The following is a 21,037-nucleotide window of genomic DNA, read 5'->3' on the forward strand; positions in this document are numbered from 1 at the left end:
CTCATTAACTACTCTTAATATATGTTGTATTTACTGGACTTCATAATTATCATGTAATTAAGCTTCACAACTGGCTTGTGAAGCAGAAAAGATGAAGGATGTCTCCATTAAAGAGATTTATGGGATGGTGAAATTAAAGACAGATTTCTCAAAGTGTATAGGTACCAATTTTCATTGGTTTTAGTGCCTGAATACCTCTGAGGGCCTGAAGCTCTTGCAAATCTGCATAGTGAGACACTTGTGCCAGGCTAGACTCAGAACTAGGAGCACAAGCTGAAGCTTCTATCTGAGATTGTGACTTTTGGACAAATACCCCAGTCATTTTGCCCTCCTCCCTTGTCTCTTGAATGTGGATCACGCTTCCTCACTTTGGGGACTGTGTGATGGTCAGGATAGGCTGGAAATGCAATAGAAAAGTGAAAAGAGCAGGTAACCTATCCTCAACCTTTCCCGTTTCTTCTACAACCATTCACATAGGCAATGTTTTTATAGGGGTCTGGGCATTTAATGAAAAAACTTTAGTGTCACAGATGGGATGAAAGGGCTTCTAAGAGCTATAGCTCAGTGCTGAGTCTCCCTGTCCTACAAGCATCAGCTCTACTATGCCACTGGAGTCTACCGTGTTGTTCTAGGCATGTGCTCAGGGTAAGAAGGCTCACAGAGTATCTACTCTACACAAAGACTGGATTTTTTCCATTTCAGGGAGGACCATGTGTATGTTCTTTCTTTATCGGTGAATTTCATTTGATGTGAACATTATGCTATGGCTGAATTTCTAGGCAGTTTATATGATAGTGCACTAGAAGAAGAAAAAACCCCAACCCAACAACAACAAAAAACCCAAATCCAAAACAAAATACATATTCTTTTGAAAAATCCAGGTCTAGCATCAATTATTTCAAATACCTACTGACTTTTCTGGCACATCTATCTCATTGAATCTTGGAAGTGATCTTATGTGCTTTAGATATTTGATCACATAATCAGCTTCTGAAAAGCAATGCAAAGAATCCTGAGGGTTGTCCTGGCAGATAGTCATGTCAAACCTGACACAGAAGCAAACATAAGGGAACAATTGTTGTTGAAACACATTGCATCACTTTGCATGCTAAAGCATTTGCTCTGGTGATCCACCATGCTGATGTGTCCCTCTGCTGATGCCATCTGAGCAGGGACTGCATCCTTAAATTCGACATGTGCATCACATTACAGCAGTGATTTTGTTACATATCATTGGCATAATGGATATTCAGAAGAGATTCATAATCTTGAAAGGTGTCACAGATCTCATCCATGACTCAGAGCATTTTGGAAACTCATAACATCTCATGCTGGCTTGGGCAAAGGCAAAGTAAACAGTTGCCTAGGGCAGCTGACTTGGGAGAAAGGCAGTCCAGGTCTCGTTTCCTACTTGCTCTCTGCTGATGACAACAGGAATACCATCCTTTAATCTGCCTCTCCAATGTCCCTCCTGCTCCCCTTTCTCCAGTTTAATTCTTGTGGAAATCTAAAGACATCTTTTTGTCTTATTCCAGTCCCTTTTTCTCATTCACACTCCCTATGAAATGTCTGCTGCTTTCTCCTAGCTTTTCTTCTCCAGGGAGACTTACTGCTTCCTACTTGGGCTGTTTCAGGAGTGAGGGGACCCCCTATCCCCTCCCAGCCTCACATTTATTTCTGAAAATACCTATTTACTACTCATTTTTTTTCCACCTTTGCTGAATAGCCTCAGCCAGACTTGGGTTGATGGTAGCATGAACTATGTGAGAAAGACAAAGTCCTGTGCAAAGGTAGACCAGGTCATTTGCCTGTTGATAGCCATTGTTTTAAAAGAGTTTTTTCATAATGGGAAAAAAAAAAAAAAAAAAAAAAAAAAAAAAAAAAAAAAAAATTGTTGTATTGCTTATGATTCATGAGATTATACGAGACAAAAATAGGATGGTGTCAGCATGTTACTGAATCCCTGGAAAGGTGTGGCTTGTTCTGGTGGTAATGCTATTCACGCAATGTAAAATTAGATTTCAGAATTCATTGCCATGGGATGTTATAGAAGCCAAAAGATACAAGCAGCTTCAAAAAGGAATTAGACAAATTGTTCAACCAATGACTGTTAAACAGTTATCTAGATGTGTGTGGTGGTTTGACCTTGGCTAAATGCCAGGTACCCACCAAGACACTCTATCATTTCCCCCCCTTCCACCCTTTTTTCTCAACAGGGCAAAGAGGGGAAAGAAAATGAGAAAGGGGGAAAAAAACCCCAAGAACAAACCTTGTGGGTAAAACAAAAGCAGTTTTAATATAAGCAAAGCAAAGGTCCATGCACTGAAACAAACAAAAAAAGAAAACAGATTTATTGTCTGCTTCCCATGAAGAGGCGATGTTGGGCCTTCTCAGGAAGCAGGACTATGATATGCATAGTGGTTTCCTTGGAGGACCAAGGGTGCTGAAAGAGCTGGCTGATGTGCTCGACAAGACACTGTCCGTGATTTATCTGATATAATGGCTAACTGGGGAGGTCCCATTGGACTGGAGGGTGGCAAATGTGACACCCATCTACAAGAGAGGCAGAAAGGAGGATCAAGGAAACTATACACCTGTCAGTCTGACCTCAGTGCCAGGGAAGGTCATGGAGCAGGTCATCTCGGGTGCCACTAGAAGTCATATAATGGACAACCAGGGGATCAGGCCCAGTCAGCATGGGTTTATGAAAGGCAGGTCCTGCTTGACAAACCTGATCTCCTTCTATGACAGAGCGACCTTCTTGTTGGATGAGGGAAAGGCTGTGGATGTTGTATACCTTGACTTTGGTAAGGCCTTTGACACCGTTTCCCACAGCATTCTCCTGGTGAAACTGGCTGCTCGTGGCTTGGATGGGCACACACTTTGCTGGGTAAAAATCTTGTTGGATGGCCAGGCCCAAAGAGTTGTGGTGAACGGAGTTAAATCCAGTTGGCGGCCGGTCACGAGTGGTGTCCCCGGGGCTCAGTTTTGGGGCCACTCCTGTTTAACATCTTTATTGATGATCTAGACAAGGGGATCGAGTGCACCCTCAGTCAGTTTGCAGATGACACCAGGTTGGGTGGGAGTGTTGATCTGCTCGAGGGTAGGGAGGCTCTGCAGAGAGACCTGGACAGGCTGGAGCCATGGGCTGAGGCCAACTGGAGGAGTTTCCATAAGGCCAAATGCCGGGGGCTGCCCTTGGGCCACAACAACCCCCAGCAGCGCTACAGGCTTGGGGAGGAGTGGCTGGAGAGCTGCCAGTCAGAGAGGGACCTGGGGGGGTTGATTGACAGCCAGCTGAACAGGAGCCAGAAGTGTGCCCAGGGGGCCAAGAAGGCCAATGGCATCCTGGCTTGTGTCAGCAATAGCGTGGCCAGCAGGGACAGGGAAGGGATCTGACCTCTGTACTCGGCACTGGTGAGGCCGCACCTCGATTCCTGTGTTCAGTTTTGGGCCCCTCACTACAAAAAGGACATTGAATGACTCGAGCGTGTCCAGAGAAGGGCTACAAAGCTGGTGCAGGGTCTGGAGCACAGGTCGTATGAGGAGCGGCTGAGGGAACTGGGGGTGTTTAGTCTGGAGAAGAGGAGGCTGAGGGGAGACCTCATCGCCCTCTACACCTACCTGAAAGGAGGGTACAGAGAGCTGGGGATGAGTCTCTTTAACAAGTAGTAAGTGACATGACAAGAGGTAATGGCCTCAAGTTGCGGCAGGGAAGCTTTAGACTGGATATTAGGAAGCATTTCTCTGCAGAAGGAGTTGTTAGGTGTTGGAAAGGGCTGCCCAGGGTGGTGGTGGAGTCCCCATCCCTGGAGGTGTTTAAGAGTCGGGTCGACATAGAGCTGAGGGATGTGGTGTAGTTGGGAGCTATCTATGTTAGGTTAACGGTTGGACTGGATGATCTTCAAGGTCATTTCCAACCTAGATGATTCTGTGAAAGTGCACTACTGTTGATTTAGTCACCTGAAAATTACATCATTTGAAAGTGAAGTTAAAGGAAGTGTATTCTGAATGGCAGCTTCTCCTGTCTGTGTTAAAAACGCTTCAGAATGAGATAAATTACCTAGATTAGATGTCCTGTACTTTTGTCCAATAAGCTTGGAGTCTTTGTAAAAATGAACAGAGTTCAGAAAGGAGTTTGTTCTTCCAAGCAAGAAAGCAAGACCTCAAAGAAGTGAATGTTGCTCGTACATGTACTATGTGTCCTTCCACATGGATTTATTTTTCTCCTGTCTCACAGCTTTGGATTGCCTTGACTTGTTTGACTTGGCCAATTCCACCTCCTTCTGGCATATGTGATACACATTCCCTCAACCTATACTGAAAGAAGCTGCAGAGGTGTGCCCCCCTTTTAGAGTTACAAAACAGCAGCCTTCCCTTGAGAGTAATGCAAGTTCCTGAGATCAGGACACCGGCAATTTGATTTATCGCTTACCCAAGCAATGACAGAAGTCTCTGGAAGGCTCCTTGCACAGTGGTGTGTGTACAACTACCATACATAAGAAAGCATCAGACCCTTCACTCATGAGTCATTATTTTTGCCTAAGGAAGTGGAGTTCACATATGTAGGAATTTATTTATTTATTTATTTATTTGCTGCACTCACTGTCTCAGATCCCTACTGGCAGCGGTTGTTACCAAGACAATCTTGTGAAGGGAAGCAAGGAACTGTTAAGTAATTTGCCAAGTGTGAAGTCAAACATGATGTTTTTGCTTACTGCTCTCAGAATCTTATTTAGTCCAATACCTCCACTAAGTGTTGGGACCTCTTCAGGAGTCAATAAGGCGTTGATGGTGGTGCCTCAGCAGAGGTTTTAGAAAAGATGGAGAAAAAGTTTGCAAGGTGGCAAATAACACATTTATAGTTGGTAATTGTCTTGCTCTATGTTCTTTTAATGCTCTTCAGGTAGATATCAAGGAGGCTCTGTAAGCATGACTGAGGATAACACTGTGGCTCAGCATCACTGGGGTTAGTAACAGCTTGCTAGTGCTTTCTGTGTACGAGGAGGATTTGGGACTACATGTGCCAGTGAAGTCCTAGCAGGACCTCTGCTTGGGGCTCAGGGAAGTTCAGTGGAGGGTCAAGGTTCAAACAGGCAGAACTGCAGAGAACTTAAGTGGTACAAGGAAGCATTACCTAATTTTGAAATCCAGACCCTAACTGTGCTTATTGTTTCTGGGAAGGACATGTTATTTCTTCTGTTCAGCTTGAGACTTCAGTGCCATTGGTATTTCAGATTCTTCTTTCTTAGCCTGTCCGATGTTCAGTCAAGTAAAAATTGGACTCCCTATCTCTTCTTCCTTTAAGAAATAAGTATCTGTAGATACACATCTATAAAATAAACCTCCAAACATTTGGAGGCTTATCTTTTATTAATTGTAGATGACTATCTTTTCTCTGTTACTTTCTAATCTCTTACAAATTTTACTTATAGAAAAATGATAGGGTTTTAGCTGATAATTCTGCGGGTAATGAATTGGACTTTGACAGACACTCAGCAAAAAGCCTCTGGATGTAAAAATGAAACTGCTGGTGTGAAAGAATTATCTGTGCTAACCACTGGAAGCAGGCTGCTAAAGTCCAGGTTGCTGAGCAATGCCTATGCTGCAAAGTAAGAACACGGTCAAGTACAACAAACCCTGTGGTCCATATGCCTTCTCTCTCTGTTGGAGTCTGTTAACTGCTATAGCTGAGATTTAGATCAATTACACTACACACTGCTGAGATCATGTTTTTTGCTGACAGACAGGCTTGTATCCTACTCACTCTCATCCATCTCAGCCACGTTAGCAGCCTCGAAGGCTTTAAGGAGTGAGCAAGCCTGACCTTCTTTTCAGCCTCAGGTGAGCTTGGGGAAAGGTTTTTCACCTCTGTGTTTGTGTGTGGACAACACAGACAGCAGGTGAGCCTATGAGTAAAGCTGGATTGCAAGGGTTGATATGTAGGTGATACAAGAGTGGGCTATGCACCAAGGCATACTGAATGTGAAAGTAGAGTTTGTAGATGCAGTCTTTTCAGTCCTTGATATTGATCTGTAGAGTTAAGTTCCTCATGAGTCAATTTAAGATTTGTGGAAATGGTTTTTTTTTTTTTTTTTTTTTTTTTTTTTTAGCCACTTGAAACTATTTCTTAATAAAAATGTAATTTTTAAAATATTCTCGCCTCATACCATTCTGGTTTAACAGCTAAGGGAGAAAATGCACACCCTTTTCAAAGCATTTAATGTTGCTATTTTTTTTTAAAAAAAAAAAGCACTTGGCTTCTGGAAAGGTCTGTAATTTCATTTTAAGTTGTGGTGAAACACCAAACAATTACTTGTCTATCCATTTGTGGCTTAGCCTTACTTCCTGAAGTTTTCCTCCCATGCATTTTTTTTCCCATCTCTCATAGTGCTCTGTTTATTATTCTTATAGCTTAAAGTTTTCTTCTTTCCTAGCCATTTGTTTGTCAGTTGTGATCAAGTGTCAAAATGAAAGCAAACATAACCATCAATTATCAAAAATTACATAGTCTGTTTACATATTCCTTAGCAGAAAGGATTTTTCTCTCAATGCATACCGGATGTGAATTGTAACCAGACACGTGAGTTGTCTACATACTCATTTTCACATCTGAAATCTAACAGCTAGGTTGGGTAATCCAGTATTTACCTGCCAGGCATGGAGATCTTGCAATATATGAGCAATACTTTAAAATCTTTTCATACTGGAGGTTATTCAAATACATTTCAAGTACCATCTTTTCTCTTGTCCATAGGAAGGCTGTAATAGCATCACAGGTTACATGATCTTCTTACCTTAAATTCTTTTGCATTTTTTTCTCTTCCCCTCCCACACTCTATTTTTTGATAAAAAAAAATGGTAGGCACCCTGCAAAATTAAGATTAAAAAAAGGGAGGCAAGAGCATCACAGTGAAGAAGGCCACCTTTAATTTTCATATCATAAAACACAATCTTTTCTTTATTATGGGGAAAAAAAAAATCAAATTTTGATAGATTAGAATTTCCTGTTCACTTTACACTTAATGGAAGATAATTTTTGCAAGCCATGATTTTTTCGGTGTATAATCAGATTTTTCTTTTCAGTACAATTGTAATGATTTATAGACAAGTGTATTCTATCCATTAGAAGAAGAAACAGTAAATGGGGTAAACTGGAAATTCTCAAGATTCGTGTTTTTTTGAAGTCACTGTAAAGATTTCCATTTACCCCCTCCAATAGTCTGTAGAGTGTATGCTGCAGACACCCTGGTCTTGTAAGACTTCCTCTTTAATTAGTCCATTGTGAAGCATTCTTAATCTACTCTAGACAAAATGCAAAGGGTTTGTTGCACATTGAAATGTTCTGGCCCATTTGATGCCCACTGGGTCTGCCCAATGCAGATTGGTCTGTCCAGATGGGAGAACATCAAACAAAAGCTAGCTACGTGTACCTATGTGTTGTCCATTTCCACCTTGACTTCTGTCCACCTTAACTACTTATTGTGTGAGCTGAGGTAGATCCTTGAGTTCACAGAAAGACTTAGAAAGTTCTTTGTGGCTGTTACATCATAAAAACATGTCTCCATGGATCCAATGGCAGGAATGTGGAATTAGACTATAAACTGATTTAGGCAACGATGCTGTTATTCTTTTACTCAGTGAACAGTGATTCAAATCATAAGCTAATGCTTTCCATGTAGATGGTAGGGAGAGCAGCTGCTGCCTTGAGGAAAAATCAAAACATTCCACTTTTAAAATATCTTTATAAAACCATCTAAATATTTTTTTCATTTTGTGTCCCTGGGAGTATTTAAGCCCAAGCAGGGTTAGGAGTTGCTGAAATACTTCAGTGAGAGCTGTCATCAAGCCCTTCCTAGTGTTTGGGTCACTCTGGCACCTTCAGTCTTGAGATTTTGAAGCTTGCAAGCTCAACTCAACCTTAGACTGAAAGCAGTCTGAGCTACTCCTTCAGATATTTGCACCTCTGACAGGCAGTTCTGTTGAGACTGGCAGCAAGCCTGCTAATTTTTTCCCAGTTGTGGCAGATTGTTTCAATGTTTTTACCCTTAATATAAAGATGACTTCCTCTAATCCCTGAATTTACATGCTTGAAGCCATTGCACCTTTCTCCACTGGTAAAATCATGTATCCACTGTGCTTTTCCTTAAAAGCTTCCAGGTTATCTGCACACATGATTGCACTGCAGGTCTGTACAGATAGATACCTAATCCATTGGAAAGTCATTGATATGTCCCATGTGCTTTTCCCTGCCACTAAAATATCTAGAGCACTTCTTGATATGATCAGTGGGCTGCACATGGAACTGGGCTCCATTTCTTATTACTCTGCTATTGTAAAAGGATCGCAGAAATGTCTAGGTGTGGAAGAGCATGAGAGCAGAACTAGGGCAAACCCTGGCTGGCCAGCGGCCCCTCGGGATACTGTTACCATCCAGCATAATGCAGAGCAGCCTGTATTAACTCATGTCTGGTTTGGGTATAGAGGCAGAAGAAAGGGAACATACAACTTTCTTCTATGACTTACTGCCCTATAAAAGGATTTTAAAGAATCTTTGGGGAAAAATTTAGGCCTCAGATACACACATGTGGATCTCATTGATTTCATAGGAGGCCATGTGAGTGTATACATTAACAGACAGAATATGGCTTTTGATCTTTAAGAGCAATTAATATAAAATATGGAATTACACTACCGTGTAATAGGATATCTTTTACTACTTTGTTAAAAGTATTCCCCAAACTCAAATACAAACCAACATTGCTTCCCAGACTATGGTCTCAAAATGGCATATCTTCGCCAGTGCTTATCACCTTCTGATGCTGTTTGTAAATGTGTTTGGCTGTTGGGCTTTGAACTTCAGTAAAACATTTGTACTTAATAAAAAAACAAGACCAAGCACCTTCCTGTCCTCACATCTGTCCATGTTTGAGAATGGCATTATAATTGGAAGAGAAAGGAGAAGTAGTTGTCATGACTATCAGCAGGGACTCCCCCGTGACCATTTCTTTCCTGCTACCATGTGAGACACAACTGTGATGGCTAAGCCCTTGTTCCAGAAGCCTGTATGCGCAGAGCATTTCAGCATGTGCTTACAGATAGGAGCCTGTAGGTTGCCAAGTACCTCTTGTAGCTAATATATGAAGGAGTGTGATGGATGAAAAATGCCTGCTGGCATAGACTTTGCAGGGGCGTGCAAGACCAACAGCCTGAAGGTGGCTCCTCAGGGTCTACACCTTGAAACTGCTGCAGTCACATCTACCTGTGAGTGGGTGGTAAAATGCAATGAACCTCACTGGAAGTGTCTTTGCTTTCATTTTACTTATCTGCACTTCTCTGGTAAGTAAATCTGAAGCAGCTTCTGCCCAGAAATCTTCACACAAAAAGGAAAACTAGGCCAGGAGTGAGCAACAAGCATTGAACAGTCTGCCTGCAACAGGTTCTCAGTGGGAACAGCAAACTCTTCTCACAATGTGCCTCTCACAGAAGAAAATATTGTAAGGTCTTTTCAGGTCTTTCTATTAAACTTTGAATTGCAAATAAAAGGGAGCTAAACTGTAGGAGTCACTTTGTCAAGGTAACAGTCTCGGAGGGGAAAAAGAAGGATCGTTGTATCATCTCAGTTTTCATTTGAAAGGAACTGTGGTCTTGTTCTCTGTTCCCCAGTCTGTCAATTACACAAGAGGCCTTTCTCCTGGAAGATTTCCTCAGTCTCCCCAGTCATAAGACCATTTTTGTTCCTGCTTTTGTACTCGAATGTCTCCATCTTTTTGACAGAAGTGTTCAGTATATTTCATCTTTAGAGAAAAACTGAATCTAGATAATTTCCATCTGATGCTTTAGGTCAGATTTTTAGGAAGTCGTGAACAACAGAAGAGTGGGTAATAACAGAAACACACATGCAGCTCTAGACATAAACAGCACTTGTGTTTTAGCAATAATAAATATGTTTCTTTTATGGTATTTCTATTTTGCTGAATCTCTAAGTCAAATGGACTGAATATTTTTGCTATTAAGCTTCATAGATTACAGCTGAAGTCATAATATTCTATGAAAAGCCATCTAGCTCAATGAGTTTTGATGGTTTGCAGTTTTATTGTTTAGTTGATTGTATCAGATGCTATTTATTCCACCCAGATCCACACCTATAAAACATCTAATGTTATTTTTGATTAAATTAATTTGGTTAGCAAAACCACTTTTTTGTCCCTCTCCCCATCCCTTCAAGCAACACTGCCTGTAAAGTTTTGCTGAAAAAATTAAAGCTGCAGAGAGCTTTTAAAACAAAAATAAACAAAAAACCAACGCACAAAAAACCCCAAACCAAACCTCTGTTTTTTCATACCCCGTTCGACTATTAGAAAATAGTTATTTTGCAGCAAAGGTAGAAGTGAGGAACAGAATACTACCGCTGGAGACCGTGTATCACCTAGCACCCGTCCACTGTCCTTTTTGTAGTAGGAAGATATGCCTGTAGTGCTTTGGAGAGAAGAGCAGCCAAAACTACATAATGCTGAATTACAATGAACCTTTTCTGTGTGTAACACAGTAAAATCCCTGTTATTTGAATTCCATATTCTTCAATTACCGTAACTTGTGATTCAGATAAGTAGGAATCATCAAGCTATAAACTTACAGACATTATTAACTCACTGGATATTAATCTCTTCATACTATTATTTATATAATCTGCAGCATGATCTGGTACATAAACACAGCAGGTTTAGTTTATTTTACCAATTCAGTGCAAAATATCTCTTGCACCAAAAAATGCATTCAAAGTTAGACCTCGGGGTACAAATTTGAATTTATGTTAACCAGGTTTTATAGGTCCAGTGTTGGAAGTATATCCTGACAGATTCATCCAGAAGAAAGATAGTCAGTACAGATGAAAAATAAGAAATTATTATATTACAGCATGTGTAGAAGTGGAGATAGGATCTACCTTCATTCTTTTCCAGCTCCAGGAAGATTCTAGATAGTATTTTGGATTGGTCTTTTCTTAGATTTATATTAGCAGGATAGAGAAAGAAAGTCTAGGGGCAAGTGAAGCCCTATGGCAAATTGACTGAAGTAGATGCAGATAGATGATTTGTGAATTTTGTTCCTGGTGTTACAAGTGAGAGAGGATGCTGAAGGTAGCTTTTCTGAACATCAAAGGTGCAGATAAAGTTTATTGTTCTGTGGGATACCTTAGCTGGATGTAGAACTTCTCTTTAAAGATTAGGCCAGCGTAATTAAACGTGGGTGTATATTAAACACATTTACAACTTCTGTGTGCTTTTATGCTTAGCATTCAGTTGGTGCTAAATGCTTGTTTCATTTTTGGGTTTAGATTGTTCATGCAGCTAAAGTTTATCTAAGCTTATTTTCTCTGAAGGAAAATGTGTGTACTGCCATCCAGAATTCTTCACCCTTTCTGGTGCTGTGTTGCCTCCTTGCTGACTGGCAAAGGATGGGAAGCGCCATAGATACTGTCTCCCTGTAGAATGAGTGAATTGGGTATGTTTGTTTTTGAGGTGGGAAAAAAAGTGTCATCCAACCCTGGATTTCATTTTGGTGCTCAAAGATGACATCAAAGCTGGATGCCAGGGAGGAATATCTATTGGGGGAAACGGGGGTGGGGTGGGGTGAGAAACCAGCCCTGCTCTCCTCTGTGATTGGGACTGACTATGTTGTTGCTGGGTGGAACAGCGTAATGCTGTTGCTGCTCCTGCTCCAGCACCGTGATGATTCTGTTCCAGATTGTGCTGACTCACATTCAAGAAAACATGATACACAGACACAATGCACTGTAACTCTTTTCCTTTCCCCCAGTAACCTCGGTAAGTGTTTGGTTTCTTTTTCCTGTCTATGGCTAGCGTGGTGCTAATATAGCTTTGCTGTTAGAATTAATAGAGGGGGGAAAGGCAACCTTGTAAACAAACTGGTAGCAGACAGATTAATCTTGGAGAGGGCATTTAAATGCAAGCTGCTGTTTGTGGTACATCCACCTCCCTTTAAAGCTGATCAATCCTGATAACTCACCCGTCTCTACAAACTACACTTGTTAGAACTGTGTTCTTAAACGGGAGAAGTGCTTACAATGCCCATTTACAACTGTATTCTGTTTAATTAGTCAGCACAGCCAGTGCTGCAGGGATAGATCACTTGCCTTTAAAGATTTGAGAATGTTAATAGTACAGTATATCATTTTAATTATTATTGGATTAATGTTGTGTCTCGAAGAACATCTAATGCAAATCACAAGAAATGGCCTGAAGTGACCCAAGGGTTGTGCTTTATTAGAAAAGTAATAGGTCCATTGCTTAAATATAAAGAGAGGTTCTTTCTCCAAATGTCACTCTGCACTGGGCTTCTGTGTGCATGTATATGGAAATGAAACCCTCTTACTTCCACTTTGTCCACAGAAAGTTTCTGTAGCTCATGCAATAAATGGCTGAGACAGGAACTGTAATACCAAGAGATGAAGAGGGGATTCAAAATAACAGTGATGATGAAGACCAATTTCTGAATCCTGATGCTGTAAGAGCATCCCCCAGTTGCTCTGCCAGCCCTTTGTTAGCCGGCCTTAATGAAGACAAGGGAAGCTCAGCAGTGCCAGAAAGACTGTCTGTCCTCTCCAGCAAGGCCGTGGCCCAGGCAAAAGCCCTGACTGGCTCAGAGATGCTTAGTGGTGGCCAGGCACAGAGGACAGCCTCTGGGTTGGATGAGCATCATTCAACAGTTGTAAATGCATCGTTAGGTGGCTCGTCATACCCTGTGGCAGTTGGTAACCTGCAACCTGTGGACATTGCCTCCCTGTGCTGCAAAAGCCCCTGTTGTGATGAAGACCTGAGTTCGGAGGTGCTGCAGGTCCCAAGGGTGCCTGGCAGGGCCAGCGAGCCCCCACAGGCTGTCACTGGCCTGCCTGGAACTGACCCTGGAGTCTACCATCTGCAGCAGGCAGGGAGAAGTGCCAAGGGCAATATGGCCCCTTGTAGTCTGGGTCGGGTGATTTGGATGAAGACTGCGAAAGTAATGGAAACTTTAGAAAATAAGAAAAAGGAGGAAAAGGAGAAGTACCGGCTCCAGCTAGCTATGTACCGACGGCTTCTGCTGTTGCGCTCAATCAGGAGCTTGCATAAGCAGCTGGAACAGCAGCAGGCCAGATTGCAAGAATGCTACGGCACAGTCATAAATACCAAGAAAGAAGTGTTGAAACACATCGGCTCAACCTCGCCCTCACCTTCGCTGTAATCGTGTTGCTGCATGCAGATATGAGCTTCGTCATGCCACCGGAGCCGTCAGTAAGCTTGCATGCCATAGGGGTGGTGTCCTCATACCCAAGAGTACATGCCCATGTATTCCAAGAGCAGAGGAAACAGCAGCAACAGCAGAGCAAAGGGGAAGGTAAAGTGTTGGCTCCTGAACTTATCTGGAGGAAACCAGAGCAAGATTGTACCTGTGCAAGAAGCTGACTCCTGATGTACACTCAAAGCCTCAAGCTGAAATAGGATTTTTGGCTTATAGGTTTGTAAAAATAAAAAAAAAAAACCAAACAACCAAACACAACTGGGAACCTAGTGTGACACCTGATTGTAAAAGTGGTCATGTAAGAGTTGCTGCCTTCTGAATATGTGATATGGCACATCTCCCTTCTACTTTCAGTGCTAACAAAATTTGAGTAGAATTAGGGTTCATCTCTCTGCAAGAACATCTGAATCTAGAAAGCCAGGATGTCTGAAACACTTAAGCTCAGGCTTGATTATATCTACCTAGCTGCCCATTTTTCACAAAACTGCTAAGGCCATTTTATGTTTGTGACCTCTACCCTCCTATAAAATGTATTCAGATTGACCAGAAATTATTGTGGGAAGGTAGGACAGTCAAACGCATGCACAGGAAGACAGTGCAACTGCCTAAGCCTTATTTCTTTAGGAAAGCAAGCTAAAAAGAAAGGCCTTGTAATCTAGCATTACACTGGAAACCCAGACTGGCAGTGCCAGGGGAATGTTTGAGGTCTGCACAATTATTAATCTGCTGCTAACTCCCAGTGGCACTAGCGTCTGCAAATCGAGCATATTTCGTGCCTTACTGCTGTCATTTAATGGAAGTTAGTGACAATTAGCAGTTTTTATCCAGGTATATTAGACACGTGGAAAACCCTGGAGCACTGTTTCTCCAATTGAAAGGTTAGGATGCCTGCAGGGAATTTGATGTCAGTATGCAACAAACACACAGGGAAAATGAGAGCAAAAAGATGCAACTTTTCTGTATGCATTTAAAAGACAATGTTAGTCCCTATTATTGAACTGCAAATTGAACAGTTAAATGTGCTGACTTAGGAACTGAAGCACAGAATGATTCAAGAAGAAAAGGTAGTGAAAAGCTTCCTTTTCTAGGATTTAAAGTGATAAGAAAAAAACTCATTTTCTTCAGATACTTATTTCTGATAGTGCCACCTTTCCTTTTCCCCTGTTGTTTTGTTGTTGTAAATGTTTAGGTAGATGAACAATCAAAGAGGTTTTTGGTGTGTTTTTTTCTGCATGAAAAGGTGAGTGTTGTTAGAAGTCATCTCTTTCTGATAATAATGTGCTATACACAGGAAACTTTTCAGTGTGTGTGTGTGTATAGAGAGAGGGGGTGTGTGTATGCATTCACACACACAGCACCGTATACAAGAGGTTATGAAAGGCCGGTGCTTCTTTTTCTGTAGCAGAAGCGGGAATAATATCTCAGAATAATCTCTGCTGTCTGTGAGGAGTTTGGTTGATTAGATTCACATGCACACATCTGTGAGCAAGGTATTGAAGTAATTCAACAATTGAAGTGCAGCACAACATTGTCATTATTCCGTCTTTGCATTTCTGTGCACCCAAAATTATGGAAGCCCCCTGGGGATGCACAACCTTAGATAGGTTCATTCATCTCCTTGGGCCCTGGTGTAGCCTCTCGTGCAGCACGAGCCTGTAACTTTGAACGCAGAATTACCATAGAAACATCCTTGGCATCAAGGAGATATTTGAAGAAGCATCCTCTACCACCTCATTTGGGGGGGATTCATGTTGCCGAGGGCCTTTAGTGGGCTGCAGAACAGAGCTGGGGATCGCATGTGACTGGGAGGCATTACTCCTGAGCTCTGATCCCATCCAGCTCTCTGCTCAGCCATGGGAAAGCTGTTCTCTGTCAGTAGTGCAAGTTTCCCAAAAATGTTTAATTGCTAAACTCATCTCAGAGGTAACCTGTTCTGTCTTAATATGCCTCCCAAGAAGGAAGGTTGATCATGACCAGTAGGGCTATGCAAAGATTTTATTTATTTCTTATTTTTTTGTACTTCATAAACCAGAAAAGCCTTTTTGTCACTGGTTAAGAGTAAGTGTTCTGTTAAACCAAACACAAGAAAATTGTTATGGTGTCATCTCTCTTGGCGAAACAAGTGTTGAAGAAGGGACACATCTCTTAGAAATATTACTAAATTTTGAAATCAAGTGCTGAATTGTTCCCATTAGGATGAGAGTCAAAATGTATACTTTTGTTAATTTTGGTCAACTTCTTTTTTGTTTGAAAACTAATTATCTTCTAGATTAGATTCAGCTTGACTAATACTATTATGTCATTGAATTTTTGACTGAAATAAAATATATACACAAAAATACAAAAAATCCCTGGTAAGACAAAGTAGCTATTTTGCCTTGGTAACTGCTGAAGTATTGTCCTGCGTTTGTTGCAAGAAGTGGAATATCCTCCATTACTACATAGATCTACATATAGTGTAATATTTTCATTTAAGAGTAACTAGAATAACATTTAAAACTACTTCTCACATGATACACAATGTAGCAATAGTTGAGCTGTCAACCTGTCCAACTGTAAGTGCTTTGTGGCAGAACTGTGACAATCTTTGTTTTGTATAACACCTCTCATAAAATTTCTTAATCCTAATTGGGAGCAGTACATGCTTCTGCACCATGAATATTAAATACAAAAAGATTTGTGCATGAGCAATGCTGTCTGATAGCTGGCAAGAAAATGAAGCCAAGACTTTGATCCATGTGTGCACACTTCTTCCATGTAGCGCTTTTATGGATACATGCAAAATAAATGTTAACTGAGGAAATAACATCCGTCTTTGCAACAGTTTGCTGTTTAGCTGGTGGTTCTAGTGTGGCTACTAATAACTGGAGATGAGCAAAGCAATTAAAAGCTATGTGATTTTAAAAATAAGTTTATTTTACAAGCTCGGAATATGTGCTTAACAGCAATGTTTTTGCCTTGTATGTTTTACCAGTTGAAGGCCAGTGGGAAAGTGCCAGAATGCCATGGGTAAACCATGGAGGTGTTTTCAGGCACACCAGACAGAGCAACAATCTCAGGTCTAACAAAAGTATGTCCTCTCAAATTGTTTGATTTCCAGTGTGATTAAGAGGTTTGGTAGTTTGGTTGATGTTTAACTGATTTTATTAAAATCTTTTTTTTTTTTTTTTTTTTTTTTTTTTTTTTTTTTTTTTTTTTTTTTTTTTATCTGAACTCAAAGTGCACTGGCTTAGTGCTAGCCAGAGGTACAAGCTTGAACTACTGAAATTTCATGTATGTGCGTAAGAAGTCACAAGTCTTGGACAATGATGACAAAATAAGTGGTTTCAGTAGGGCCTTTCTCCCCATTATTCTACTCTGCCTGCCGGAGCCTGTCAAGCTAACAATCTCCAGAAGAAATCTTCTCTGTGACCCAACAGTTTGTTACCTACTTTTACAACGAAGATTGAAGTTAAACAATACTGCCTGAGCCCTAAGGTCCTGCTGCTCACCTAATTGCCTAGCCAAACTGAAATAGCAGAAAATAATCCTGGGTTTGCTATGGAAGAGTGGGATGTCTAAAAGATGCCAGCTCTCTTGGAGTAATTTCTATCACTAAAAAGGGTGTATGTTTGTGCCTAACCAAACCCAGAAGTTTTTAAGAACAGAATGGTGTTATAAACAATTAAGTGACAAAATGCATTACCGAGATGTTATTTTGAGTGAAAGAGCTTTTCTTCTGCATCTCCAACATTTTAGTAAGCTAAACTGCTGCCTTGAAGACTGTTCAGAGCTGTGTTTTTGAAGTTTCTATCGTTTGTGGCTATGAGTCAGCCAAAATAAACAGCCCAGTTTAACATGTTTGCTTGTTATCGCTTGTGATGGAGCCACATGTTATGTGAGGGAATTCATTCACTTCCTCCTCCCTGAGTTCTTCTTGTGTGTCTATCACATTCATTTATTTAGTGATTATTTTACCAATATGTAATAAATTTATGATATTGTGGAAAACTTGTGAGGAATGCACTACTAAATGCAGATCATCCTGCATTGTTCTCAGAGCTATGAAAATTATGGATTCTGGGAATGACATAAGCATACAAAAGGTAGATTTAATGATGAAGTTGTTTAAATCTCCCCTGGCTCATGAGTCGACTTAGAAAAACCATTTAGAGTCTTTATTACGGTTTACTTCTATAAATGTTATGAATCTAGAATATAAATGCATTGGAGTGCACCTTTTGCTTATGACTGTTGAAAGCACAACAGTAATGCAAGAGCAGGTTTGGGATATGCTTGAATAAAACCCTACTCTGAATGAACCGGGCAAGGAGTAAATGTTCTCAGTCTTAAAGATCAGAGATTCAGATAAGCATGATGATAGCCAAAAGCCTGGACAGTGGATGTAGAGTGGGAGTGAATGGAACTGCAAGGAAAGATGTTTCAGGGTTTGATTTTTTTAATGCAGCATGGGATAGTTTTTCTGTTCATTTAAAGATTACCTTTTTTTTCTTCTCATTCCCGAGACAAGTTTTTGGATCATTCATCTGGATGCGTGCTCAGGGGGATTTATGTAACTGCGGTTCATGGGAGCTGATACACATCACTTAAACTGAGTGACAGTAGTTATTGTTGCCAAAATTTGTGCATACCACTTATTCCCCTAGACCTGGCTTTTACCTAAAATGAAATGTTGAAGTTGAATGTCCTGGTCATTTTCAATTATATTTGAAATCAGACCAGGACTCTGAGGTGGTGAGCCTTGTTCAAGTTCCTTCTCAAGTTTGATTTATTTCTATCTCCTTGGGTCTTCAAACAATTACAAATGTCTTGGATGCTACTACTCTTTGTCTTTCTGGCAAAATGTTTGGAAGTTTTGGGAGAAGAGGAAAAAGGCCTTCCTATCAGTCTTGTGCTGTTGAAGAAAGGGGGAGATGTTTGTTTTTAATGAAAACTTGTAACAGGGAAGATGGCCCTGTGGGTGTCTTCTGGAGGGTTTACTTAAATGTCTTGAAAATAACAGTTCCTACAGGAATAAAGCTACAGCTGCAAATAGGTTTCCTTAACTGTTGATCATCTTCTCATGCAATTTTAGCTAAGCCTCCAAAACAAGCAAAAAAGTTGCCTTCATCTCTGACAAATCAAGTCTCTTAAGTCCACAGCCCAAAGTGACTTCTGTGTGCATGAGAGGCAAGGAATTCTTGAGAATCTCAATAAAAGTTACATTTTCCCTTTGATGGGTGGGGGTTGGAAAGGAAAGGGAATGTGTGACCATTCATCACAGCTCCAGGCTCATTAGTACCCAGGAACTTTCTACTCTAAATGACAAAGAGTTTCACTGTCGCGAAAGAGAAATTGCTGCTGACCTTAGACCTCTTTTTGGAAAGTAAAATAATGGAGCACAGGAGCAGAGTTTGATATTTGACCGAATTCTACACAATTATCATGCATGTGTATATAATAAAATTAATTCTGTGTCTCTGCATTGTAGCCTCCGGCAAGCAGCGTACAATCAGTTTTGTATGTATAATAGATCACAGAGTTGTTCATGAATAATACAAATGCATTGAGCAGACACTAGTGAGTGAGGATGTTTGTCTTTGCATGGAATCGAAGTGAACATGTAATATTGTGATAATATATATTTGATGAATTCAGGTCTGACTTGCCTTTGCCATAGCCTGCTAATTCCCCGACAAGGGTTGCCACAATAATTGAGTTTCCAATAACATTATGATTATTTCCACATGATAATTTAATTGTAGGTATTTTTTAATACTGTAATAATGTAGATTTGTGATTATTATGCATTTGCATGCAGATTTTCATGGTGACTCGGAGCACATCCCTACATTTATAACTTAATTTCCTATATTATTGCATATATATTTTGGGATGAACTCATTAATGCAAACTAAAAAAAAGTAGGTCTTTTTAGTCATTTTGCTTTTATTATACATGTCTGAAAGCCTTGCTCATTTTTTTAGACCAGTCTAAACAAGTGAATAAACAAAAGACAACTGTAATTTACGGATGGATTAATTTAAAATAATAATATAATTACAAATCATAGCAGATTTGGCTGAGGTAATTAGGATGCAGACTGGTACAAATTTTGCTTTGCTGAAACAAAACCTGTTTAGATGAAGTTTAGTAGGGGCTGTTTTCCATTCTTCCAATTCCCCTTCATAAGGTGTTGGCAAAGTAACACTGGCTCAAAATTAATGGGTGCTTGTACAAATGGGTGTAACAACAGGGAAGTCTGATCATCTGGACCTAACTAAATATTATTTTGGCAAGCAGCGTGCCCAGTAAGAATAGAATTGGGTGTACAGAGGCGTGGCACTAGCAGAGTTTTTAATCAGTTAATTTTTCCACTCTTGGAAGAGGCTGGTTGGTTGGTTGATAACAACCATCAAACTGCATTAGAAAACCTCTCCTGAAACTGTGGGACAAAGGGAGGTAGACCTTTCCCCAGAAATAAACTGTTGCCATTAATTGGATCAGACATTTGTATGATCCTGCAAGTATCGTGCTTCAAATAGAGCTCTCTTCCAGGCATATCTAAAATTTGAAGAGGAGGAAATGCTTTTAGCTAAATATTTCTGTTTTGAAAAGAAACTTTCCAGAGAAAGTGCCACAAGGTTTGTGTGTTGTCCATATTTCTGGTTTGTCTTAATTATGTGCAGTTGAAGGAATGTCTCCTCCATTTTTCACCTGTAAAGTCTCAGCTACTCAAATCAAACTGTGATCACAACAAAGGCAGAGTTCTTGGTCTCCTCCAGGTTATTCCTAGCTGGCAGGTTGGATTTCCATTGCCTGCATGGCAGGCACATACCATAGGAGCTAGGAGACCAGGCCTGGTCCAGATCTTCAGATGTACAAGTCTAAAACTAGGGACTGGAATATATAATTTACTGCTCTCCTTTCACAGGGTTCCTCAGTGCATGTGGATTCTATTGCTTCCAGAGTATTTAGGTGCCTGCTGCTACTTTCAAATGTATTCCTCTAAATTAACAGCATACAAGACACAAGGAGATTAAGTCCCTTCTTCTTCATCTTTCCTCATTCTGTGGACCTAAGAGTTGAATAGAAAAGTGAAGGCTTGATTTAGACAGTAAAGAGAGCAGCCATGATTCTGCTGTATAGGATGATCTCTCTGACTACTTGTATAGGTAAATGAGATTCTGTCCTGAAACCCACCAAAGACATTTTGACACAAGTCTTTTGTAAATCCATTCTCCAGCTAAGAAGCACTTTGACAGCCAACTTCACTAGAAGCAGTGAAAGTATCAAAACACAATAAGGTGGTTCAATCGGCAGGAGAAATTCGCAAATCTGTAAATGCACCTTGCTGAGAGCAAGCAATAGCTCAGCACAGGGGACCCTGAAGACTGGTCTAGCTGTTATTTTGTTTTATAACAGGCCACCAGCATAAAATTAAGGATGTCTTTTATGCTGTGGCATTAGGTCTTAAATGATCTCAAACATTATTTTGCGCATAGTAAGCACCACAGAATGTAAAAGTATCATTAGCTCAGTAAGTCCTGCATGCAATGCATAATTCCTGCTTCTTGTGAAGACACCTAAGGTTGTTTCAGATACCAGATGATTTATAATCAGATGATTGTTTTCATTAATATATGTTCCTAATGTTACTTATACAGATATGATAGATGGGTGTATGTTAAATAAGAAGCAAGTCTGCTGAAAAGCACCAATTTGTGTTACATTCATGAGTAATTTTCTCTGATGAAAGAAA

General features: G+C 40.5%; 1 protein-coding gene across 1 annotated transcript; it reads left to right on the plus strand.

Moving 5' to 3' along the window:
• The first annotated feature begins 11,674 nt into the window (after positions 1-11,674).
• On the plus strand, positions 11,675-13,877 carry C2H1orf216 (chromosome 2 C1orf216 homolog). Its single transcript, XM_026843307.1, has 2 exons — positions 11,675-11,825; positions 12,411-13,877. The coding sequence occupies exon 2, from the start codon at positions 12,436-12,438 to the stop codon at positions 13,237-13,239; it is 804 nt and encodes a 267-aa protein (XP_026699108.1). The 5' UTR covers positions 11,675-11,825; positions 12,411-12,435; the 3' UTR covers positions 13,240-13,877.
• Positions 13,878-21,037: the final 7,160 nt, after the last annotated feature.

Source organism: Athene cunicularia, assembly GCF_003259725.1.
Source record: "Athene cunicularia isolate RWA chromosome 2 unlocalized genomic scaffold, athCun1 chr2_part1, whole genome shotgun sequence".
In the NCBI taxonomy this organism is placed as follows: domain Eukaryota; kingdom Metazoa; phylum Chordata; class Aves; order Strigiformes; family Strigidae; genus Athene; species Athene cunicularia.